This window comes from Vanessa cardui, chromosome 1, assembly GCF_905220365.1.
Source record: "Vanessa cardui chromosome 1, ilVanCard2.1, whole genome shotgun sequence".
NCBI classification, from domain to species: domain Eukaryota; kingdom Metazoa; phylum Arthropoda; class Insecta; order Lepidoptera; family Nymphalidae; genus Vanessa; species Vanessa cardui.
Window position 1 is genome coordinate 13,099,160 of NC_061123.1, and position 27,878 is coordinate 13,127,037.

General features: G+C 31.8%; 1 protein-coding gene across 1 annotated transcript; it reads right to left on the minus strand.

Moving 5' to 3' along the window:
* Positions 1-208: 208 nt before the first annotated feature.
* Positions 209-27,878, minus strand: LOC124532317. The gene is made up of 5 exons (XM_047107176.1): positions 27,718-27,878; positions 11,202-11,368; positions 4,764-4,897; positions 3,294-3,476; positions 209-1,030 (listed from the first exon to the last, which is right to left on the minus strand). The coding sequence occupies exons 1-5, from the start codon at positions 27,778-27,780 to the stop codon at positions 912-914; spliced, it is 666 nt and encodes a 221-aa protein (XP_046963132.1). The 5' UTR covers positions 27,781-27,878; the 3' UTR covers positions 209-911.

Sequence of the window (27,878 nt, forward strand, 5' to 3'; positions counted from 1 at the left end):
CTAGTATTCTTATAAAATAATCAAAAACAAGCATGCTTCATATTATCGCGGATCTGTAATAAACAAATATTACATACTATATCAAATTGTAACAAATAGTATCATTTTAGGCATACATTATTTATATTTATTGCAATTAATAAATATATGTATTCAATTAAATTATATGCGCATAAATGATATAACTATTTTCAATATGAGAATGACGTAATTGTTCATTTTATTTAATATTAAACGTTCCTTTTACAACTATGCTCTTTAGCGTGTGCTATAAGCATGTTTTTTATTTTGTCTGAGCAAAATATTTTAATAAATGTTATATAACAAAAAATAACTTGTTATATGTATTCGCGTATCGTTTATCCGACTGAGATTAAACTTTGTTGGCACCTGCGTGAAAATTCTTAAGATATACAATCATATAGAAGAAGGAAAAAGCACACTAGCGGGATATAATTAAAAAAAAAAAAAGTTTCGTAAATATAATTTCTCCCTCGAATGGAATTTATGCAATTAAAATTTAAAATGCTCTACAATAAAAATATTTAAACACTAGTCTACTTAAACGCAATTGATCCCACTCCAGGCTATTCGCAATACTTTATCGTGCGTCTTATGTTACCTTATATTACTACACTGATATATTTAATTGCATCATACGATTCTCACGGCTTACGTAACTAACATTTCACATTGCATCGCCGTACAAAAGCGACCTAGTGGACCCTTTTTATTTCTACACTTCATATAATCGACCATTCATTTATCTTAATCTAATTAATATCTTAGTGCGTTCACTTAAAAGTTTATGAACACTTGGAGTTTATTGTTTCACTGGTGTTTCGGTTTAGAGTTCATGTTTAATATTTATCTGTAACTCTGGGCCGCCTCGTTGGCGATGAGCGTCACCCTCAGAGGTAGTTTGGACGCGACATACAACAAAGCACGCCCATGCCTTTGTAGAGGGATCCACGCCGCTTGTTCCGCCATAGGCCGGTGCCGTCATCGCCTTTAAGCGCAACGTTGGTTTCTGTAACAAACAGACACGAGGTCCAATTAAGCGTGAGCCTTTAACCAAACTGTATGTTGAATGCTGGGCGTGACTGATGGATCTCTTGCGGTGACGCTCAAAACTGAGGTCTACGTAACGCAAACGCATTTATTGCAGCCCTTTAATAAGCGGTTGCTGAAATATTTGCTTAAATTTCACATTTGCAATTTATATTTTATGTTAAATATATATAATTCTAATAAAGTAGATTTCTCAATTAATCCTGGTGGAATTGATACTATAACTATTACAATTTTTTTGACAATCTTTTTATTTAAGTCAATTTCTATATTATACAAAATATTACTATGATAAACATAGATAAACTTTTGATTGTTAAAAACATTGTATCGAGCACAGTACAGTAATTAATAAAGCTACGCCTTTTTTTTAACAAAAAGTTCAGTGATTAAATTTAAAAATATATTGATACTAAGTTAATATATATGATTGGAAAAATAAAGAAACATTTCGTATTACATAACGTCGCATAGAACAGTTCATGAATGAAAAAGCTAATAATCACATTAAAATGCAACTTTTCTTCTTAAATTAGTATTCTCACGCACACTTAGACATCTTATCAACACGAGTGTCACTCACACTAAAGCATGATATCATAGCGTGGACGTTCCTCGTTCTCTCGTCTTAATATAATTCGAAAGCAGCATTCCTTATACAACACATAAAGCTCTCTGTATGTAATTAGAAGGTATCCTTTATATGTGGATACATTTGCGTACAATTTAGCCCGTACGAAGATGGGATGAACAATTAGTGTTTATATAAAATGCGACTCTTGGTAAATATTCCGTTCATAAAGCTTTAGTATTTCATTGAATTTACAGAAAATATAAATGAAACGTATACTATACAGTATTAGTGTCTAATATTTCTAGACAATGGAAATGAAATGGAAGTAGTAGTATTTATTTTTATTGATAGTTACTAATCTCAGTGAGAAATACGGGAAATACACATTATTACTAAGTTACTTGTAATTGTTTTTATACTTTTATGTACAGGTAGTCGAGCTTAGTGCAACCCCTTCTGTGTAGGTATCATTTGTTCATCAGTAATTCTACCGCCATACAGCATATTTTACTAAGTACCTTTGAACGAGTCGTAAAAGCAAGGTGACATAGTTCACATCGTTAACGGCGAGTTGACGATAAAAGAAATAAAAAAAAATTGTAATAATGTTATAATTAACTGCCTGCTCGATTATAATATTCCTATCATATTATATAATACTAGTAGTCGCCCGCGGCTTCTGGTTGTCACGTGTTAGGCAAAATGTTCTTTCTTAAAGTTCAAGTTTCGTTCATACTAAATTTCATCAAATTCGGCGAAAGACAGACGCACAGAATTTCACATTTATAATATTAATATAGTTTATAAATTATATAAAAATATTAGGTATAAGTTAAAAAAATCGTATCCCGTGCAATAACGTTTGTCTTTTTAAAAATATTGTTTTTTTTTAACTTACTGGTACAAGGTGCGGTGTATACTACAATGCGGTAGAATAATTAATGAACAGGCATAACTCATACGGGTAGGCCGTTTGTTAAGACCTTTTATATACTCGCCTGTACTGGTTGGAGTCTAGTATATTCTTATCAAGTTATTTATTTTTTATTTTAATTAAGTTTATTAAGTAACATCATGTGACAAATGCAGTGAGCATTTGATTTTTTCAACTTTTTAATATATAAATAGTACTTGAAACGTTCCATATAAATAACATATAACATATGCTATCCAGGAAGAATTTATTTGTAGAAACATTATATATATACTAATTTCACGTGCAAGAGTTTTACATAGTTAGTTTGAAAAGCACTTTGACTCGGATAGATATGTATTTCATAAAAAATGTTCGTCCACAAAACAATATACTTACTGTATCATATTATTTCGATTAATAGTTTTTCATGTATACCAAAAAACAACTAATCTAATTACGCATTTATGCTAAGTACCCGGACGATCGAGCTATCCCGGGCTTTTTTTGTAAAACAGTAGGTCTTTTTTCCGTTAGCAAGGAAATAAACCTAAATTGATAAACTTAAAAAGGAAAACCTTGTTTTAATACAAAGTTTGAGTCACAACGTGAGAGCCATTTCCGAGATTCACGAAATAAATTTAATTATTCAAGTTAAAGTACTATAAAAAAAATTGTTTCAGGAATTACAACATTACTTTAGTTTTTTGTTAATAAATAAAATATATATATTACCTAAATGATTAAGATTATCGTGTTGTGGCAGATACTCCTGGATATCGTTGACGATTCTTGTGATTTCCTGCGTGTCCTTAGCGATGCTGCACAATTCTTCTTGATTGAAGTCCGGCGTGATTTGCTTGCAGAGTAGGATCTGACTGATCACATTTCCAAAATTCGATGGACCAGCGCGGTTTTCTAGGAAAATCAAATATTTTATATTAAAACAATATATAATTTATAGCTATGTATGTGAGCTAAGTAATATTGCTGGATGTGTTAAACGGAAAAAATAAATTATTAAACTAAAGCTACATAACATAACTAGTAGTGATCCTCGTCTTTGTTTGCGTTTTAGGGTGTCATATGTTTGGCAAAATAAGTAGCCTATCTCCTTTCTTGGAGGTCAAGTTTGTTTCATACCAAATTTCATCAAATTCGGTTCAGCGGTTCGGTCGTGAAAGAGTGACAAACAGACAGTCAGAGTTACTTTCACTTTTATATTAATATAGATTAATCTAAATATAATAATGAAAAATAACGTTAATTTTCATAAACTTTTAAACGTTAAACTAAACACAATACAACAATAGCGATTTATGATTTCGTAATGTTCTATTTCATACAATATTCAATGTAACGGAACATTTTCATTCCTTTTCATTCGTTCTGTAAAAATATGGACTTGGGAGTGAAAATTCCTAACAATATTTCAGTTTATAAATTTGTAAATCATATATACAATTGCTGGTTCACCAAAATAAATGGAGTTATTTTAAAAGATATTGTTATTGATTCTGGTACGGTACGTGCAGGTATAGGAGTTAATCTTATAACAGACTGTCACTACAGGCCTGAGAGCATTGCAAAGCAATGATTATTAAGTTACATCCCCCGTATCTAACGTCATTTCACGAGCTATACACTGAATAAATTATAATACAATACACATATATATTATATAGCAGCACACTTAATTCAACAATGTAACATGACAATTCGAAAGTGTTTTTATGATATTACTTGAATAAAAAATATTTGGATTTTTGATTTATTAACACAATAATTTCATCACAAAGAATATGATTGAGCTATGTTTTAGATATTGCAATACTGATCCTAAATATACTACAGAATTTGTTTAATTACGTCACCGCAGTAGAAACTTCTAAAACTATAAGTGTTTCTGTACTATATTGTCCATGTATAATACACAAAAACCTTCCTCTCAAATCACTTTATCTATTAAAATGAAACCGTATCAAAATCCGTTGCGTAATTTTAAAAACCTAACTATACTCTGTAATGATAATGATATTTTTTATACATTTTATTTGTGACTTAACAGCCGCACATGACTTTTTTATTTTATTCGATATTTCACTATAGATGTGAACCTGCATTAAATGTAACAAAAACAGATATCAGCATATATATAATATTATTGTTTAAATTGAAATGAACTAATTAGAGAGATTTGAATACCGTAATAGGAAGACATGTCCATAGGTACGAGTTGTACTAGACGGTGACACTTGGCGAGCTCTCGAAGGAGTAGTTGTGACATGAAGTATAGGAGTACCAGCTGTGGTTGATCAGCGCAGCCTTCGCTCGTCGACCTAGATACAATAATGTGATATAATACATACTGTACTACATAACAAAACACTTTATTTCCTATAGAATAATTTACAAAGGTCAAAGAGGACGTAATTATTACATAAAAAATTTGTACTTTTTGATGGTTACAGTTTGTAGTAATGAAATTCCGCAGACATTTTTAACTTTGCCGTTTTGTAAATTCAAATCTTTTATAAAAAATACATTGGTAAAAAAGGCATATTATTCGATACAAGATTATGTAGATGATAAAAAAGCTTGGAATTAATGCCTGTTGACTTCCAGGCAGGATAGATTACATACATACATACATAGATAATTGTATTTAACTAATATGATTGTATTTTTTAAATGTTAAAAAAGAATAACTACTGAGTTTCTTGCCGGTTCTTAATTTCGGAATAAACTACTATCCGAACCGGCGGTAGCTTCACTTAATCGTTAAATGACGATTCAAAAGTGCTTGTAAAAGCCCACTTAAATAAAGTTTATTTTGATTTGATTTGAAAGACAAATATACACAATATTTACTTCTTAGTAGGATTTTGTGCCAGCCCGTCTAGATATGTAACATCAAGTATTATTATTGGTAGTATTGTACCGCCAATTAGCAATTTTTCTATTAATGTGTTCCAGCGTAAAGCGTAAGTCTTAGTTCCCGTGGATAGTGGCGCATTGGTTATGTAAGAAAAAGTTAAAATGTTAATATAAATAGTAATACTTTGCTAATGTCTGTGGGAAGTGGGTTCCTCACGACAGAAACTATATTCCGTTGGAGTCGTTGCGTGTAACCAGACCATTACATTTAATATACGCATAATATATTGAGGCACGATATAAGGATCGTTTATGCCAATGCTAATACGATATAAATTAAATAAAATATCCTTGTACTTAAGACGTAAGTAGTTTCGGACCATTAACTTTTATAGTGTGATGGCTAGTGGTAAGAAGGCGTGAATCTTAACCGATCATTCAGAGTTGAAAACCGGCAAAGTACGATTGAATGTTCATCTGTTTAATCTGTGCACATAATTCTTCTCATGTTCGGTGGAAAAATCTGCCACGTTCACCCAATTTGCATTGGAGTAGTGTGAGTAAGCATTAAACTTCTTCCTTAAAAAGGAGAGGAGGTCCCGAATCAGCAAAGAGTATATATCATGACGAACGTGATCTCAGTTTTCACTGTTTCTTTAGAGATCATTCCGGCGTACTAGGCATCCTGGGTACCGGCGAGTCGCAAATACTAACCCCCACTTCACGTTTGGGAAACTCTTAATGCGCTTTTGTGCCAGAACCATAAAGGTTCATATATAAATCATCACTAAATATATCACTATAAATCATGTTTTGGTAATTCTACAGCGGCCATATTGTAAGAGACTGTTTTTCTTTTATTAGTGTTTTATGAATACTATTTCAACTTCTTATTCATGAAAATTCACTAAACAAACCAACGTCATTAATTTCTCTTTAAAATCTTTATGAATTGACATTTAAAATTTTTAATGAAGTGGTTTTAATACAGTGCAAAAGAGTAATTAATGAATTTTTGCTCTGTGACATTTTGTCAATAATAACAAGAGGTAAATATTTGGAGCGTATATTTTTGAAGTTTTCCCCCGTGTGTTTGCGAGTTAAAAAATACCATATTTCTTTTAACGTGCAAGTGAAAATACTGACATTCCGTTATACTGTTAAAACGTTGCATAGTTTGAATTTTTAGTGAAACTTTCGAAGTTACTCTAAAAATGAAATGGGTTGTTTATATTTATCATTATTTATCGTTACATTTGACAATTTGCAAATTATAAGAACAAATTAACTTTTTTTTTATTTAACACTTTAAATGTAAAAACCAGGCGGATATTTTTTATATTACCAAAGAGTATTTAATATTTCATTATCTATTACATGATGGAAGTAGTTCTACAAATTTTTATGTTACAAAATGACGCTCGCGCTCTAGTAATTTATTATACTTAAATTGTCAAATAATAATATGATAAGGTAACCTGTGAACTATTTCAAATTCCAGACTATAAACTATTTGTGTGTCAATTTCCATTCAGATCTGGCACGATTGAGTTATAAACATATGGATATTCATCGTCCATGTTCTTTTTCATTAATTGTATTTGTAAAATTCGGTGACGAAGCTCAATTTGAAATAAATTGGCCCATATTTCTCGTAAAATCATGTTCAAGCTGATCGGAAAAATATAACAAGAAAATAAAAAGTTAAGTAGGTAATTAATCCATAGTTGGGCCTGACCTCCTCTACTTTTCAAAAGGCCCGACCATGTTTTCCTTCACAGTGATGAATTATAAACACAAATTAAGCACGTGATAACTTAATCACTAGTGCTGGCTGGTTTGAATGGCACAAACTACGATTAAGTTTCTACCCAGTTAGTACGCGTTCTCGGTTCTTTCAGGAACATTTTAGTTTGGATGATACGATATTTATATTTAACATTTACGTTCCAAAGAGTTTTCAGTTAAAAAGTATTTACATAACTTTTTATTTCATTCATTTGAGGTTTTCTTTATTAATAATAATGCGCATACACAGTAGAAGTAATAATTATGTTTCAGCCTCTGATTAGATAATCTATTTATAATAAAAATATATTGATATATTTTAATCATACTTCCTTGATTGCAATCTTTTAGTTCGGTTGTTACATTTTATTCTACGTGTAATCAAAAGGTTTGCTTTTAAATTTTGAATAATTTAATATTATATTTAAAAAACGCCTACCAGCTAGCAGCACTATGATGTAATTGATAAATTGAAGTAGGTTGTTGAGTTTATACTATATAGGAGTAGGTACTCCGTGCCGTTAAATACCAACAGAGATTAATCAATCAACTTGACGGGTTTTCCGCGTCTATAAACCCTAGCCCGTTCCCCGATTGCCGTCTCCTTTTAACTTCTACCTTCATTTTCGCCTTTGCGATTTCTATTATCCACGTAACAATACTCCGCTGTGTTTTCTCATCGTATATATCACACAATAGCTGTATTAAGATATCTTTAAAAATCTTATTCTGAACTGATTTTTATATCTCTATTATAAATGAATAGATAAACCCAAATGTAACTTTATTCAGTTCAATTATTAGTTTAATGGCTTTTAGCTGTACCGACAAGACATAGATTATTTCGCCAATGTCACTAGAATGGAGAAGACATTCTTTTTTAAACAATACTAATCACTGATATTACAATTTACAGTTTAGTTATGATAAGCAATGTCATATGGTTTCGGTGGAGATTTAATATAAGCGATAGGTTTCGTTAAAGCTCACTGAGTTTTTACGTAATGTGTTTGATAAGCAAAAGTTTGTGTCGCTGTTACTTTGACACAAATATTTTTATGTGCGCAATGTGCGCAGGCGTAATTGTCAAATAAATGTAATAAGAGCGAGCGAATAACGACTATGATTTAATATTTTTTGAAAAACGAACCTATTCATATTTTATACTTAAAGCAATAAAGAATTTTTGATATACAATTATGTTCAACGACTCACTAAGGATTTATTTATAGACCTGTTAAAAATGTTAGCACCCATAAATTGAGGCATTGTTAAGCTTGTTTTACGTTGCCACGTTAAAGAACAATGACCACTCTTCCAACACGCCTGGAATAGTAATATCTAATAAAACGAAAATTGGAGAAATACATATATGACGAGAGATTAGGCATCAACTCGTTATGAGACATGATGCTATTCGAAATATTAGTCTAGTCGTTTACGTTCGAGAGTCAAGATGGCCCAGTGGTTAGAACGCGTGCATCTTAACCGATGATTGCGGGTTCAAACCTAGGCAAGCACTGTTGATTCATGTGCTTAATTTGTCTTTATAATTCATCTCGTGCTCAGCGGTGAAGGAAAACACCATGAGGAAACCTGCATGTGTCTAATTTCATAGAAATTCCACATGTGTATTCCACCAACCCGCATTGGAACGGCGTGGTGGAATATGTTCCAAACCTTCTCCTCAAAAGGAGAAGAGGCCATTAGCCCAGCAGTGGGAATTTACAGGCTGTTGTTGTTGTTTGTTGCTATTGTTGTTTACGTTCGTGATCGCTCTCCTTTCGATATTCCATCAAAAATGACTTTTCGGCCGTCATGTGTACGTCATACGGACGTTGCCAGTATGTACGAAAAAAAAAATCCTAATTAAACTTTTTGGTGCTTCGACATATATAATACACATCATTTGCTAATGGAAATGTAACTATTCAATATTTGATAAGGTAATCAGGATTATTATTAATGTGTAGCATTTTGAAGTAAGAGGTTTTTGTAATGTTAGAGGTAGGGGGACGCACAAATGGGCCACCTGTTGGTAAGTGGTCATTAACGCCCATAGACATCAGCGCTGTAAGAAGTATTAACCATTGATTCGTCAATGCACTACCAACTTCGGAAACTAAGGTTTTATGTCTCTTTTCCATGTAGTTCTCACTCACACACCCTCTAAACCGGAATAGAACTAAGTATTGCTGTTTGGTGTTAGAATGGCTGACGATTGGGTATTAGGTCCAGGTAGATGGGCTTGCACCAAGCTCAATTAAGTGACTTTTTACTGGTGTGGTATGACGAAACAAAAACAAAACAGATCCAACCATTATATACGGCGTAGATTTGTTCATAGTACGAGTACTATTGCAACATAATTATCACATAATAAAAATATATTTTTGGTCACAAAAAATAGAGAAGTAACATAAATAATCGTTTCGTGATTTAAATAATCATACTTTATTACGAATATTTATAATATAGTTAGTGACTGTTTTTGACTTAGTAAAAATTTAAATTTGTCAAAAAAATTTGTAACTATTTTAATCACGATAAAGACAAAGAACTTCTCATGCTCGTATACACGTAGCTTCTTTTAAATCTAAGAATTACATAATTATTTCAAACGCAAAACGATTCGATAAAAAATAAATTGTTCACAAAAAAAAAAATCATTCTTGAATATATCGGCTTCGACTTTGGACTATCAACCCGCTTCGACAATGGAAAACATTCTCAAGGAAGGCCAATTGTACAAGAAATAGTGTTCAATTACTTATCACTTTATCCTCCTTCTCTCATTATTAAATGTGACAGAAAATCTGTCATGACATGACAAAGCACGAGTGTGCACATTTCCAATATTCAGACAGGTTGCTACTGATAATTGTTCGACGGAAAAATCCAATATTTTTATTGGCCTGATCCGGGATTTGAGCCCCGTCATCCCGGGTCTGTGGTCTTTTATACTGGCTGTTAAATCAATCATGTACTTACATTAATAGCGTTACTTTATTTGGATGACAGGTAACAGTTCGTTTTCAGTAACATTTTTGGTTTAAAATTTGATTATTTTTAACAATGTTATTTATATATAACTAAACCTAGCATGACAATTTTATTCGACACTAGTTGAATAAAACTGCTAGATAAATCCTTTAAGTCTAGGAATTCATTAATCAAGTAGCTTGAAGTTTTCGTTTGAAAACTATTGCTAATTTTATTTAAGTTTTGGACTTGGCAAGTGATAGCTTTAGATTGTGTAAGGAAGTGCCAAATAAGTTGTTTTAACGGCTGGAAGCACCAAAATAGATTGATTTATTAGTTTACTGTTTTTCATGCAAAGGACAGTCGAAAGGCGAAAACTTTTACCGACGTAATTGATTCTCCTCCGTACTCAATATAAAGGTTACGACGATGCGTCTTTTGATATGCTAATAATGGGCCACTAACACACCCAAGGCTTTGGAAAGTAATTATTTCGTTTTTAAAGTTACATCTTCAAACTTTAATACAGATAAGGCAAATCGTTGTTATTTATAAGAAATGAGACATTGTCATTTTCTTTGATTTTTGTACATTAGAAATTTAAATGAATTCTTGTCTCAATAAGTAATAATCTGTTCAGACTTTGCCTTGGTAATACCTACTTTTTTTCTGTCCCTAGACAGCATTTATCGTATAAGTAGAAATAAAAATTAAAAAGTGTTATTGTTTTGAAAAACATTATTTTTGTTATACTAACTTTTGGACATAAAAAATAAAAAATGGCAACATTTCATTTACAAAACACTAAAGAAAATAACTACATTTTTGTTAAAAAGTCTAGAAAATGCATATTTTTCTCAAGTGTAATTATTATTGATCCATAAGGCTAAAACCTCCTAGCACATTAGACAAAGTAAATATTATAAAATAACTATATTTCATTCTTTCAATTTGTTTGTTCTATTTTTAAAATTAAAACAAAAAAGAAATACATACTTTTTGCAGGTCGGCAGAACGAGCTGGCTGGTTTGTTTCGTTGCTTCAACGCACGTGCGCCGTAAGCGACGTACTCTCTCTCTCAGTTCCGGGCAGTCGTGGGGTTGTCCGATGTGGATCAACAAATCCCGGAAGAGAGCCAGCTGTACGTTGATCTCAGTTATTAACTGCAACAAAAAAATAAAACATTATTTATTTTTAATACAGGTATTTTCGCTTGATTACATTTAACATAAATGTAATGAGAGTGTCGTGTAAAAGATAAAAGTATGCCTCACAAAATTTCACATCTATTTATATTCCTTTTAATATTAGATTTTATTATAACTCTTTTACTAATATTCTATAAAACCACGTTAAAATAATGCAGATATGCAATAGTTATCAATGACAAACGCTGCACAGGAAATCGCGGAAGTACAAATAAACGCAAATGAACGATAATAAGATTAATTTTCATATGTTTTCCATTTAATAGCCTATTTTATACAACACTTCAGTATTAATGAGTAAACTCAGTGAATTCACTCACATTAAAATCTAGAGAAGTATAAAAGTAAGAAAAATATAGAGAAGTATAAATTATAAAAAAAATGTTAAGTTTATTTTTTGTGATTTATCTATAGCGTTGTATGTAACTTTATTGCTCACCATATTTTATTTACGGCAAGGGAATATTGAATGAATAGGCCGAATGAGGTATTGTATTGAAGTCCTGAGTTTTATTGATTCGGAAGAATGGCACATATGTGACTCAGACAGCCTCATTCAATTGAAATAGACAAAATATTTGTCAGCGTTGTTATTATTCGTAATAATTGTTACATTCAAGCATGACGTGTAGAGAATAAATTCATCTATTTATCAAATGATTTAATCAAAACAAACAAACACAACACGTTTAAAAAAAACATATAAAACCTATTTACATAAATTTAATTTACATAAGAACTCCTTGCATTCGGGACTTAGACAATATTAAATCAAAATAAATGTTCTTCCTGCACAAATACTCGTAATGACCGCGTATAATGGTTTGGTGGCAAGAATAGCAGCATTTCCATTGAATCGAAATTCCAATTTTCTGGGCGAAATATGGATCATCTCTCCTATAGTGTGCTTAATTATTGGAGGCACTAATCCTCCGAGTGTTTTGACTGCAAACGGAACAAAGATGTTAGTTAACATTAAAGACGAGTATTTGGAAAGTTAGTTCGTTTCAGCTTATGATAGACAACGACATGAATAGCTCGTAGCTCGACTTGAAAAACCTTCCTTATTCTCAAGATAATATCAGTCTTCAACTGTTGTTATGTTATCAAGACGGTCTTGGCGGAAAAACCTGCATAAATTTCTTTAACAGGAGGTGTCTAACACTCAGGGCTGAATTTACATTAAGGATACCTGCGGCTAGTGCCCAGGGCGGCAAATTTTCAGGGTCGGCAAAATTTAGAGGACGAGCAAAAAAACACAATATTATTGATAAAATGTATAATAATTTCTATGAGTAAATTTTATTTATTTAATAATTGTGTATTACGATCATGGGGCAGCATTTTTACATTGCCCGGGGCGGCGCTATGAATGAACTTTGCACTGCGAATACTTTTTGTCCAAGAAGTATTTAATATCCACTTCACGGTTCGTAAAAGGAATATGTTTTATTTTTTTCATAAAGTAAAACTTCTTTGAACGCTATGAGGGCAAACAAATTAGTTTAGCGTTTCATAAAAACTTTGACTTGTCAATTAAAATGAACTGAACGCATTTTAAACAGAAATATATTTCTACATATATTGGCTAGGTTTATTCTTTTGTGTAAATAAAACCAACCAAGTAATATCTGGCTCACAAATTCACGATTGTCAGTACATATAAATGGTAATCGATAGCGAATCACATTGAAATCAGGCGAAACATAAAATCGTAACGATGGACGGCTGTTCTGCGGTAAATGGAGTAGCCTGCTAATTATATGAACGCTCGCCAACCCCTGGTCGTGAACGCTGACCGATTGAAATTAATTTATCGCTTACTTTTGCTTTTGTTTTTACGTACCGACATAGTTCGCTATATACATTTTACATAGTATACATTTTAATTCAGTACAAAATTCGGTTTAGTGGTTTCAAATAATTACTCAAATATTCGTCGGAAAATGTCAATTTGGAATTGGAAGCATTTTTTTGTTTTTTAATTAATAAAACTCGTCTGTACGGAATAACTAGGTTTTTTAATTTGTTCAAAGACACAAGGTAAAATGAAAAACGTGTGGTATCTTAATATTTAGTCGAGATTTTATGGATGATGACGGGTTCAGTTCTAGGCATGTAATGTATATTTTACACGATTTGCTTGCTTGAATTTGTATTTATAATCAATCTTTATGGGGATAGGGATATATCGCGCGAAATACTGATCGTCTTGGTCGTTTGGTAAATCTAGACATATAAAACTTCTGTGCCTTGTAAAATATGTGACAATGTCTTCTGATGAAAATTTTGCGTTTGCCTTTGATTTGCTTGGTTTTGTATGGACAGGACATATTATTTCTGAGTGATTGCCCAGTCTCATTAAATTAGAGAATAGATAGCTGGAGCCGCAATTAGCTTGCAAGACATTATTATCATTATATCATCACCAAGGAAGTATTTGTTCGTTAAGATCCTGCAGATACTAATTTATATGTTTACGCAGTAGACTGATATATTGATATTCTATTGCTCAACAGTACTACTCAATGTTATTGTGAACCAGTCTACAGGTACAAGGGGCATGTAAAAAAAAGTAAATAACAGCCTGTAAATTACCCACCCCTGGGCTAAGGCCTCCTCTCCCATTAAGGAGAGGGTTTGGAGCATATTCCACTACGCTGTTCCAATGCGGGTTGGTGGAATACACATGTGGCAGAATTTCGATGAAATTAGACACATGCAGGTTTCCTCACGATGTCTAAGGTTAGTAGAGCATTGTCCCTGCAAGGTTTGTTGCAGCGCTAAGGTAAATTTATAAATCTTTGCATAGTAACCAGGACGTTACTTAACTCTTAAATAAGCTATATTGGTTATCCTATATGTACATATATTAATTTTTAACAAGTGCCCATGTTCTTTAATTTGCTTTTTATTTTTTTATTTTTCCGAATACCTAAAATCTTTTGCAGTGGAACATTGGATGTGAACGGATTTTTTTTAAAGAGATACAAAAACCTTGTTTATATTTTATTTTATCTATGTCAGTGAAAATTTAATAATAATCAAATACATCTGATCCGACACAAAATTATAGTTATTAAATAGATCGAATTCCGATTTCCAATAAACATGGAATGATATATGGAATCCATGATTCACCAAATTATCCAATAACATAGGTAACACGATAACAATATTTTGTAATCATAATAGTTAAACAATTGATCCGTATGCCGTAAATGAACTAAATAGGGGTAATTCTACTCACTCTACAACACAAATTGTCAATTAATCGCTATCGAATCTTTCGATTCAGCGATTATTAATCGCGTCTTATTCGTTTTCATATTCTAATAAAACAACAATTCAGTTGCAATTCGTCGTAGATCGGAATTCAATCGGGATTGTATCATTGTTATAAATTAGTAGATTTGGTCCGCAGTTTTTTGTGAATAAAAGTTGAAATAGGATCGGAATAGAATCACGAACGTGTCGAAATCGTGATAGCTTTGTAAAATTGCTGATTGAACAATGAAGTAATCAAAAACAGGGATCTCACCTTGTTTAAGTCACAAATCACTATTTGCAACTTATACATCAAAACATAAGAAAGAACCAACCAGAATAGCCGTTTTACTGTAATACAAAATAGAGTTCTTACCTATAAATAAGGTAACTAGTGAAATTTAATACAAGAATGTAAAAATGATCGAATTCCTACTTTGGCCCGCTCACCCATCGATACATTATTTCACGTATAAAATTTACCATATAGCTAAAATCACTTTATGATAATTTTAGCAGTTCATCCGTTAGGTAATTGCCATTTTCGAACTCGAAAATTGGTATGCTGCCTGACATAAACTGATCGTGGACGCGAGTTTAACACACGGTGTCACGTTAATGTTTTATTATTCACATTATTTAGGATTATAGAAAATGATAGATGAGAGAAAATAGACCCCAAAGCTTGAACATTAGGGTAATAAATTGAAAAGGCATTTTAATCAATGGAATATTCTATTATACATGATTTAATATCACGGAGATCGTATTCGTTGATGTTGAGTAAATATATACATTTGATTTTATTTTCTTAATAGGCCTATGTCATCTTGGTTGGAAAAATTAACTAATGAGTTTCTTATCGGATTTTCTTAACTTTATTTACTATATTCCGAATTTATGGTATAATAGTTGACGTCCGCGGCTTCTCTCGCGTTTTAAGGGTTGGTTTTCAAGTGTTAGACAAAAAACGTAGCCTATGTCCGTCCTTGAAGTCCAAGTTTGCTTCATACCAAATTTCATCAAATTCGGTTCAATGGTTTGATCACGAAAGACGGACAGACAGACAAACAGAGTTACTTTTACATTTATATATACATAAACATATATTTAATAGTATCTTGTGTATTGACTATTCAAAGGTGTTTGTAAAAGTTTTTTGGACTTTGTTTAACGTTGATATCCGGACAATCGCTCCTGGGACCACATACACGCTCTAGTAATTCATGGAATGCTTGAGTTGTATTGCAACCAGTAATAAAACACTTCTTGACTATTTGTTTTTTAAAAACAAACTAGGACGATATATCTTACATACTGATACTGAGAAATAACAGTGTGATATAAGTAATTAAATTGCCTAAGTTATTATTATAACTTAAATTGTGATATTTTAATACATGGAATTTTTGTAACTTTTAAAAAAGGTAAAAATATTCACAATAATGAAATTTAAAACGCTCAAGGTCTCGGTAAAATATGAATCCAATAACATTATAAATGGCTGAAAAAATAAAGAAAATTTTTCGTTCGTTCATATTTCTTCAGAAAATTCTGAACGAAACTAACTCTACTCATGTTTACAAAAGCTCGCTCAAGAAGTGACTAACTCTCCCAATTACATCGTTCTAGTTCTGGATGTTCTTATTACGTCCCCCATTAATTCGATCAATCGATATGATTAGAAAAAATGTAATGTTTGCCTTGATTGATTCTTATCGCTAAAGCTGAAAGAAGTTAGGTAATAACGAAAATCTCTAGATCTGAACTACTTTCATATCAACGTAAATGACATTCCTGATAGTACTACCTTAAGAACTAAAAAATATTACTGCTTAAGAAAATTTATGATTTTTATCCCTCACTATAATTCTTTTTTTAAAATTCTATACACATCAACATTAAGTTATGAAGCAAAAATACATTTATTGGATTAAAAATACAATAAACTGTTAGAAAGTTATAATGTAGTTATTTATATAAAATATTTTCCTATTATCAATGTATTAAAAAGATATAAAACGTTGCTGACTGACGAGCCATAGGCCTGGTCTACCATACTACATATATGTATATCGCTGATGGAAAATTGCTCAATAATGTACCCAATATTGTAACATCCCCAGTTTTTTCTCAAGTTCAAACGTGACACTTTCACAAACTAGGTTTTTTATTTTAATGCACAAAAATTATCTTTACGTTATTGTAAATTATAATATTTAGTCCCATTTATTTATTTATTTAACTCAATATTGCACACCAAATATACATAAAGAAACAAAATATATTTTTCAAACAAAATTGGCCAAGCAAAAGGCGGTCTTATGGCTTATAAGCCATTTCTTCCAGACAACCTTAGTCCCATTTATTATTTGGTCATTAAAATATTTCCATTTTATAACTAAAAACACGAAATTTCACTCTTATTACATATGTTGTAATTGTATATAATACGACTAGGTGTTTAGAAAAGTTTGACGGACTCTTCGACGAATATTGCCGCTGCTTGGCGTCTTAGATTTGTAGTAAAAAAGTTATAGACTTTCATTTATTTTACGTCAGATTTTTTGTTGAAAAAAATATACATATGTTTCTAGCAAAAGCTTATAAATTTCCAAAGACCACTTCTGCTAGATGCGTCTTATAGGACTCTTAAGGTTAAGGCTTAGCGTTTAATCTAACACATTGATTCTATGTGGTATGTTTAAGTATTCTATTTTAAGTATGACACTATATTTTAATTAACAATCTGAAAATAACTTTATCATTTTATTATTATACAAATAACGTTCTTAAGAACTGTAATAAAAAATAAAGTGTCAAAGAAAAGCTTACCTAAGAGTCTAGACACCCAAGAGTTTGACTAATGTGTTTGTAAATACATTGGTAGGTACTGTCATCGTAAATTATGTACTCATAATATTTAGCAAATTTAGCAGATTAGATGATTAGAAAACAGATCTAAGAAGGACTTATGCAATCATTACTAGACCCATTTATCACTACGTCGCAAGATCGAGTTCGGAACCATTTCTCCAAAGGAAATAGCCTTTTTTGTACAAAACTCCTCAGTCTATGTCAATGTTAGGGTACGCTTTCTGATATAACAAAAATATTGCGCGGCTTATTTGAAATATGGATTTCGATTATTCTTTGTCGCTTATCTGATATTTTGTATGTAAGTGAAAATGTTTATGACTTAACTTATCGAAAGGTATCGTCTATTAATACAATAATAGCAATACTTATAATAATCTAGTAATATTGGCTGGAAATAAATTTATAGAGGGTTAAATAAAAAATAAAAAAAATATATCGGTGAAGTTCATCAAGATTCACATGGCACGGTTATGAGATCTCATTAAAATACTTAAGAAAAAAAGCATAAAGACGATAAATGTCTGCAAAAGTAAATCTGTTTGTCAAATATCATTTTAATTTTTGGACCGCGCTCGAGTTCCAAAATGGGCTACTTTTTATGCCTAATATGCTTGACAATTAACCACTAAAACGACCGCGAAATCGGGAGCGTCTATTAGTCGTAGTATGTTAGTTTTGGCAATTGTAGTTAAATATTTGTTAAAGAATATCACTAAAATATATTGATAAATAATAATAATGTTAAAGTAATTTCATTCTCCAATTAAAAGCTTAAGGAAAATCTTACCTCCAGTTTGTGAAGCGCTGATCAACAATTTAAGTTTATTTGATTGGTTGATTATAGTCGATGACGTGATCGGCGACCAATAAGCGATCGTATTAAATCAGATTACTTATAACTGTAGTGCTAAAAACTTCAAACGTAACCTATTTTATCGTTTTTCTATTTAAACCGTAAATATGAGTAAAAATCCTTATACTGTCCAATACTCTACGGTAGCGACTAATCAGTTGCATTGTGATTTGCGTGCGCGAACTTCGATACAATAATACAAACCGTGCTTCTCACAGTTTTAATGAAAAGCAAACATGCCACGGATTGCGGGTATATTGCACAGATTGACTGTACAAAAATAGGGATGTGAATCCTTGTTTTTTCTCAATTTATATTCCAAGTACCCACAGTGAGTGAAAACAGTACAAACATTAAATTACAGCAATAGTATTCCTAACTAGCAACGTCCCGGCTATTCGCGGTTCGATTCTTTTTTTATATTTTTTCTTTTTATTTATACTTTTTTTGTTGCATTTTCCAACATGTTTAACAATTAATAAATGATGTACCTAAACCTTCCTTATGAATCTCTTCGCCTATTAGTGAAAGCCTCATGAAAATTGGCTTGGTAGTTTTGGAGTTTATTGCAAACATACAGATAAACAGACACAGTCGGGGGATTTTGTCTTATAATACGATTATGATAAAAATAATTTCCACTGTTAAGAATTTGCACGTTTTTAAATATAGCTTTAACGATTCTTTTCTTAAACGGTACAACACGAACTCGATTAATTATTAACGTCAAAAGCCGCGGTATTTCTGTAACAAAATTCTGGTTGTTTGATTTGAGTCTACAGCAGTAGTAGTTCTTTATTAACATGAAGTTGGATTAGATCATTGTTTAGACATTTGAATTTAATGATACAATTAGAAAGAGATAATCGCACGTAAAATTCCTTTAAGAAAATTGACTATGAAAAACAGAAGTATTAATTATTGCTTGTGACATGTGAACATGTGTATCATACTAGTTGTTACCCGCGGTTTTGTTTTTGAATATGAATATATTTACAAACTAACATAAAATATTACGTTGATGATTGGTATATAAAGAGGTCTTACCCCTATGTTTCCAAAAAAGTAGCCTATGTCCTTTCTCAGGCTCTAGACTATTTGTATAACAAATTTCATTTAAATCGTTCCAGTAGTCTTGGTGTGAAAGCGAGACAGATAGACAGATCCTCTTTCGCATTTATAATGATTGTATGGATATCGTACACACATGCAAACATAGTATATACGAAGGTCATTAAGATACAGGTCTGCGTAGTTTAGGGTCAGGATGTAAATATTCATATTAGTTATTGTATAGTTCAGTACTATAGTTGGGTATTTTAAAATACGTGATGAGCAAACATTAGTCAGGTTTGGATGAGGCGTGATCTTATCACGTAAAGGTCGCAACTCGGTTTTGTCACGACATAATTTAATGCCAACATTTCATTCTGTATCGCGAAACTGGAGTAAGCTTATATGGTAATAAATTAAAAAAAGGAAATATCACTTTTACATTTTCTTGCTTATCAGTTACATATGATGTATATTATTATTTTATAATATTATAAATGTAAATGTAACTTTGTCTGTCTGTCTGTCTGTCGCTCTTTCAGGATTAAACTGCTAAACGGAATGCGATGAAATTTGATATGAAGCAAACTTGAACTCCAAGAAAGGCAAGGCTACTTTTAGGCTACTTTTTTGCCTGACACATGACAACACCCTAAAACGAGAAATTCAGCGGGCGACCACTATTGTTTTATATATTTATATACATCTTTATTAAGACTGGTATTATATATAAATTAAAAAAATATATATTTAAATATCGAATCGCTGGTTGGCTTTTGTGGCCGTCTGGGTCTGTACCGCATACTCATCAGATATTCTATAACAGTATTCAATATTGTTGTATTTCGGTTTGAAGAGCGAATTAGCCAATGTAATTATAGGCAGAAGGGACGTAACATCTTCGTTCCCAAGATAGATGGCATATAGTGTAAGAAACGGTTTAGTTCTCTTACAGCGTCATTATCTTTGGGTATCATTTATATATATGTCGGAATGAAGTCATAATCACAACTATTGGAACGCCAGCTCCATCTATAGGAGCTCGACAGAGTCTACATGATGGCAGTCCTCCGGGCTGAGCTCTGCTCGGTCAGACGGACATCACAGTACTTGAAACTGTCTCGCATTCTATATAAAGTGTACATAGTGGAAGTGAAGTGATTAAAATAAAGAAGTTAGAGTCAGTGTTATAATTAAGTGATAAGTAATTTTAATTGTTCTAATTGTTGTGTTCGTAATAAAATATTGATTTAAAATAAAATCTTTGATTACCAATTGCTTGTTATTTGGACCAACACTTCTCTGCTCACAGTATATATTAGTGATAAGACTCGAGAGATCGAAAATAGCGATAATCCGATATACATATAGATTATATCATTAAAAAAAATCAAGGTAATTTAATATTTGCTTTTTGCATTTCGAAACAAAATATACTAAAAATAATTGACAAGTAACAATTATATTATATCCGATTGAAACGTAAAGTAATGCTAAAACGATGTATTTGTATTTAAATGCCTTATTGTGTATAGATATCACATTAAAAAATAACGGTAATTTTGTATTTATGTGTTGCTACTTAATTACTTGCGTGTTTGTCCACACGACTGTCCCATTAAGGTTAGACGCCTTGGTGAGGCCATAAAAATAAATATATCAGGTAATAATAACATTTGGTTTCCTTATATTTATTTAGGTAACAACATGATGTGCAACTAAATCAAAATCGATTAATTATCTTACTTATTAAAGTAAGTAGTAAAGTAACTAATAAGGACTCCTCTTCCATTAAGGGGAGGGTTTGGAACACATTCCACCACGCTGTTCCAATGCGGGTTGGTGTAATGCACATGTGGCAGAATTTCGATGAAATTAGACACATGCAGGTTACCTCACGATGTTTTCCTTCACCGCCGAGCTCGAGATGAATTATAATAAACACAAATTAAGCATATATGTATATATGTATATATAGTGGTGCTTGACTGGGTTTGAACCCGCAAACATTGGTTAAGATGCACGTGTTCTAACTAACCATATCAGCTCTTACTTATTAAAAATCAAAATCAAAACATACTTTATACTTTAGGCTTTGTGAGCACTCTTGATGTCATTTAACAACTACATACATATATTAAGCGAAACTAACACCGGTTCGGAAAGTAGATACCCAGAAGACCCGGCAAGAAACTCACTAGTTACTCTTATTCAACAGTTAAATATGACATTTATAAGCTTAAGTCGATTTTTGTCTGAGTGATTTTGAAATGATAGCTGCACATAAAAGATCGATTATGGTCTTATTTTGAAGAGCTTCAGCTGTTACATGTGCAGAAAATTAAAGAAGATCTTCATTGCCATGATTTAACAAAGAATTAATTGAAAAAAATTACTGGCCGGGTAGAAAGCGGCGCTATGGCTGTATAAAAAAAAACAATAGCATTTGTTTAGCGTGCGATAAGACGTCAGTTTACAGTATAAATAAAACCTGTCACAGGTGTAAAAAATTCTATTGAATAAACGTGAAATATCGGGGGCGCCCAACTAGTATAAATAAAGTATTATTTAAAGCCAAGTACGCAGGAAATTAAAACATTTCATACATAATGGGAAATTTACAGGCGGTTACTTTTTTAAACAAAGAAAGACTAAATGGTATTTTGTAAAATAATTCGTCCTATTCAATTATTTTATTTGAATTCAAAGTAACTGGCTGGTACTTTTTAAGGTTTTTTTTTTTTGAAACTTTTGTGTGTGTGCTGTGTCTGTGTGTGTCAATAAATTATTCTCATTCTGATTATGGTAAAGCAGGTTACATAAACTATTATGCCGACACTGTGTTCAGTTAAATTAGATTGGATTTGTTTGTTCGATGAGGTTCATTCGTTTGTAAAATTTTATTTCTAGTTGAGTGAACTCGATGTTAGTGATTTATTTCAATCTGCACACTGACTGAAAAATATACACTTATTTTTTCTTCAATTTTCGATATCCTAATTTTGTGTATGTGCTAGGACGTCTATATAAGTAGTGCAGCCTTATGCATGAGGAATGTAATATATCCATAAAAATTGTTGAAACGTCAAATTCCCTTTAGCGAAATTAACTTGAAAAAAGGGGACATGTCGGGGGACTCCAGGTAGGAACAAAGTTGTTTGAGATATATATTATGTAACAGACACGATACATATACAACGTTCGAAAATAATTAAAAATAACACTGTCTCCTGACAAATCCCATGCGAATTAAGACAATAACAAAAATACGACCGGTAAAGGTCGATTGGAGGCTTATTACCTTATGTGACGATATCTACCAGTACACTTTACTAAAAACTGAAAATATAACTTTGTTCCATTAAATTTATGTAATATTTTAAATTTATAATTCCTAATATATATAATTGTCCCTTATTGTTCTCCTCCTCCTCTCCCTTTTAAAGAGAACGTTTGGAACGTATTCCACCACGCTGTTTCCATGCGCGTTGGCGAATAAACATGTGGCAGAATTTCTTTGAAATTAGATACATGCAGGTTTCCTCACGATGTTTTCTTTCACTGCCGAGCACGACATCAATTATAAACATAAATTAAGAGCATGAAAATTCAGCGGTGCTTGCCTGGGTTTGAATCCACAATCATCGGTGAAGTTGCACGCGTCACACGCCATTTCGGCTCGTCCGTAATTCATTGCTAATAAAATATTAGATGCGATTAACATTCGAAACATACGTGGGAAAAATTAGGCTGAACTAGACGATACCTTGGCACTTTTAAATAAAAAAAATCAAATATATAAAAAATGACATTGATTTTTATATTTGACATGTCGTGTGTTGTCATTGGTAGTACGAACGTAAGCTATGAATGTTTCTCGTACTTCACATCTGTGTCCTGTCGGCAGAACTAAAAGCCATTAAAATAATAATTGATTTGAATGAATGTTTCATATTAAATATTATGTAAATAAACGAGTGTGTTAAGCGCATCGTAGGTGTGTCATATAAACTCTAATAGTACCAAATTCCATACAACTCCGTCAGCGTTTTTTTGATAAATATGGCTACAGAGTTAATGCTTCACAGATTAATATATTTAAATAATTTCAATATTTGTTGATAGACTACTGCTCACCTTGGGGGTGAGAAAGATTTGTACCGTGACAGCCAATGACATGACACATTCTTATGCTGTCTTGCTTCCTCTTCGGCACCTCTCTGTATTTCTTGTCTTTGGTGCGTCCATTTTTGTTATAAATTATTAATTATGGTAATAAGAAAAAAATGAATATTTTTTTAACGAAATTCTAAAATACTTTATGGAAATTCTTTCATAAGTACCAGTTTCCTTTTATTATAATCTCTTCCAGAAACCATCAATGTATTTGTTTCACATGTGTAGGGTTCCCCTTAAAGCATTTGTTAAATAAAATATACAATGGGTAAGCATTACTATAATAATAGTTATTACTTTTTTTATTGAATTATTTTTTATGTTCAAATATATATGATCCAATTTTAGAATATGGTATATACATAATATGTATTATTGAGTGCAATCAATATGTATTCGTAAAACAGGTAATGTTACGGTCTAGCTACCAACAGAAACCAACTGTCAGTGACTGGTTTTGGGATCTTCCATTTGTGACAACTACGTCGAGTTAAATTAATACATTTTTGACATACATAAAACGACGGGCTCAGATGTGTCGTTCTTTAAATTGACTAATCTATACATATGTCCATTACGATGACACCGCAATTTTTGATTTCTATTAAAAAGATGTGTGCTGTAATGTGCCCAGTATGTCACGACACGCACATGATAGCGCATGTCGAGCACATTACACAGGCACAATTTTAATGAATTCGATAAAGTGAAGTAGCGGTGCTATCTAGGACTTGAAAAAAGGACCTCCTCATAAAAATGATATTATTTGAGTAATTTTTTTTTTCATAGCACCTGCTGGGCACATTTCAGCACACGTTTTTTTTCAATAGAAATTCAAAAATTGCGGTGCCATCGTAATGGACATCTAATCTATACTAATATTAGAAAAGTTGAAAGTAGCTCTGCATGTCTGTTGTTCTTTCACAACCACCGAAACAAATTTGATGAAATATGTTATGAGGCTAATTTGAACACCAAGGCACTTTTTATGCCTAAAAACTGACAATTAACTACTTATATACGAGAAAGTCTTTAGTTACAACTAATACAGATGTATATTTATCTTTCTAAAGGCGAATGATTGTTTGAAAAATATGAACTTTCGGAAAAAATCTCTTGCGTTTGGTGTTAAAACACATTTTTTTAAATTTCGAGAAAATGATTACTTCGGTGTATAGCTTTATTTTTCAGAGCAATTTTAGCGCGTTTCCTAAATTTTATGCTCTAAAAATTAAATACTTTTTCGTACAAAACTTCCAACGTCTACTTTATGCAGACTCAAAAAGTATCCAATTTAAATCGGAAAGTTTTATACAAGTTAAAGTTCAATGCTTTAAACGATTTTTTTATTGTAATTTGATATTACTATCATGACGTATTCACTGGAAATAATACCGAAAGGATTAATACTTAAAAAAATACATAGTGTTATTTGATATTCTATTCAAAGAACAATAGAATCCATATAAAATTGTTTTCCTCCGTTGAATAGACTGCAGTCATTGTTAAGAGTCGCCATGAAATATCGGAATAGATGCAGGATTTATTGAGAGTGGAGCCGATCTAATTAAAATTCTGTGTTGTGTGCAGCTCGACTGCCAAAAGGGAATTGCATAGCGGAGTGGTAATGGATTTCAGCCGTTTCTGGGCGCGACACAATAATGTAACATTCTGCCATCGCGGCTCGTCGAGTAAACATTTCCGGTGAGTGCCACTGAAATCAACGATAACTCTGGCTCCGCTGAGCACTACTGAGATTCTTGCTTCGACTCGGAGCACTCGAGCGTAAAAGTTTATCCGTACAACTTGGAATTGGATATATATTCTATGTATAATAATAAATCACGATTTATTTATTAATTTGTCAATATATATGATTCTAGAAATATAAATATAAAAGTATTTGATAATATGCAATTAAAAGCAAAGTAGTTCTTTGACAATGTTAAAATTAAAATTTCCTAATGAATAACTGGTTACTTTATTTGTATTTGGCAAAATGGCCACCTGATGGTAAAAGGTCACAATTGCTGTTCGGCCCTAGAATATCTGATGAGTGGGTGGTTCTATCCTATCTAGACGGGCTTGCACACAGCCCTGCAATCAAGTACATTATTCCACTTCTAGATTACTCTCTATACTTGTATAGTCACGCTACATGTAAAAAATCGTGTTCTTCGAATTGGTGGTAAAATACTAATTTGTATGATATACATTCAAAAGAACGTGTCACACAAAAATGTAAGTTACAATAAGAGGAGCTTTTTTACAAAAAACTGTAAGTACCTAAGTCTACCAAAATTGTATACTGGTACTATTACAATAAACTTATTAGGCAACTTATTTTATATATCAATAGCGTACACCAACTTTTGTCCCAGTGATTATGGGGCAATAGCTGCAGGTAGAAGATCGGTCATGGTCTTATTTTGAAGAGTTCGTATGTGGATGTGCAGAAAATTAAAGAGGATTCTTAATTGCAATTTACTAAATTGTTACGACTTAACAAAGAATTAATTAGCAGCGGAAAAAGTTGCTGGCTGGGTAGAGAGCGTAGCAGTATATAAAATATAAAAAACAAATGTGAAACGTGCGAATAGACGTTGTCAGCTTACAATTAAATAGAATCAAAACAAAACTTGTCATAGATTTTTAATAATCGCTTGAATAAACGCTAAGATTTACGTGCGACCCACTAGTTTTATTGTACAGAACAGAAGTATCATATTTGTTCATGGATAGTGACAGCTATAAACAACTTTATATACTAACTTTGAGATCTGAAAAGTCCCTTGTTTGTATAATAAACAATAACAAAAAATTAAAAAAAAAACAAAGTTAGATTACTAACTAACTTTGAGATCTAAGATGTGTGTAATAAACAATAAACAAAAATATAAAATTAATAAAAATGGATCTCTCACGATTGGAATTACAATTTAAAATTTTGCAATTTGCTGGATAAGTAGTAGTCAGCAAATTAGTGAAAACTGTAACTCATACTCTCAATTTAGTTGTAAGTATAGCAGTATCATAAAGATCGATGATCGTCCCGTATAATCCCTATATTATTTAATTAATAAGTTTTTGATAGACAAGCAATATTTACTCAGGATTCCTAAATAAATATTTTACATGGGTCTTCTGTCTAATATCCAGGGCAAAATTAAATATTTTATACGCATATAATATTTGTAGTACAATGTTAATGAGATATTTAATAAAGCAAGCAATTTGTCTCGAAATATTAAAAAAAAACGATATTCCTATAAAATACTAAAACGTTAAATTGTGTGTAGAGTTTGCTACGAAAATACTTACCAAACTTCATTTTGTATCGCAATAAAGTTTATAAATAAACAATTTTATTATAAGATTGGAAGTTTGGTTATAAGTAAGATATTTTATCAAATTTAGCGCTGTAGTTATTTTACGTCCAAGTTATACAAGAAAATGAAATTGACGCTTGTCACATCAATAACCTAAATTTTAAGCGGATGAGATTACGAAACCCAGCTACATGTATATAGGTACTAGTTATTGCCCACGGCTTCTCTCGTGTTTTAGGGTTTGATCGTTAGGCAATATAAAGTATGTCCTATGTACTTTCCTGGAGTTTAAGCTTACTTTATATCAAATTTCCTCAAATTCAACTCAGTATATTGGCCGTAAACGATCTACAGAAAGACAAACAGCACGCCTTACTTTTGCACTTTTAATTTTAATATTGTCGTAAAAATTGCTGGTTCGTTTTTTGCCCAGAGGATCGGAATTGCGATTCAACGGGGAAATGCTGCTAGCATTCTTGCCACCATTCCACGCGGTCAAGATTTGTACAGTAACTAGTTTTAGTTCATATTTGTATATATATATTTAAGCGTTTAATGTTGTTTATTCTTATGTTAATAAAATTTTTAATGTCGTATAAATTATATATTAAAACATTCGTCGAAACTCGCTGCATATTCAGATATTATTATTATGTTTATGTATATTGGTCTGGTAATATTTCAGTTAGGCATTAAAGCAATCGTCTCTACATTGATTAGTATAGATTTGTATTCTATAGACTTACCGAATTTGCGTTAGGCTCTGGGTCATGGTGGTACGTGGATAGGTGTCGAATTGGGCCCGCCATACCGTCTTTGTCTACATCACTTTTATCTTATCATTTAATTTATTCATTTTACACACGATCACCATATAAATTTATCTTTAATATCACTTTCATAATGA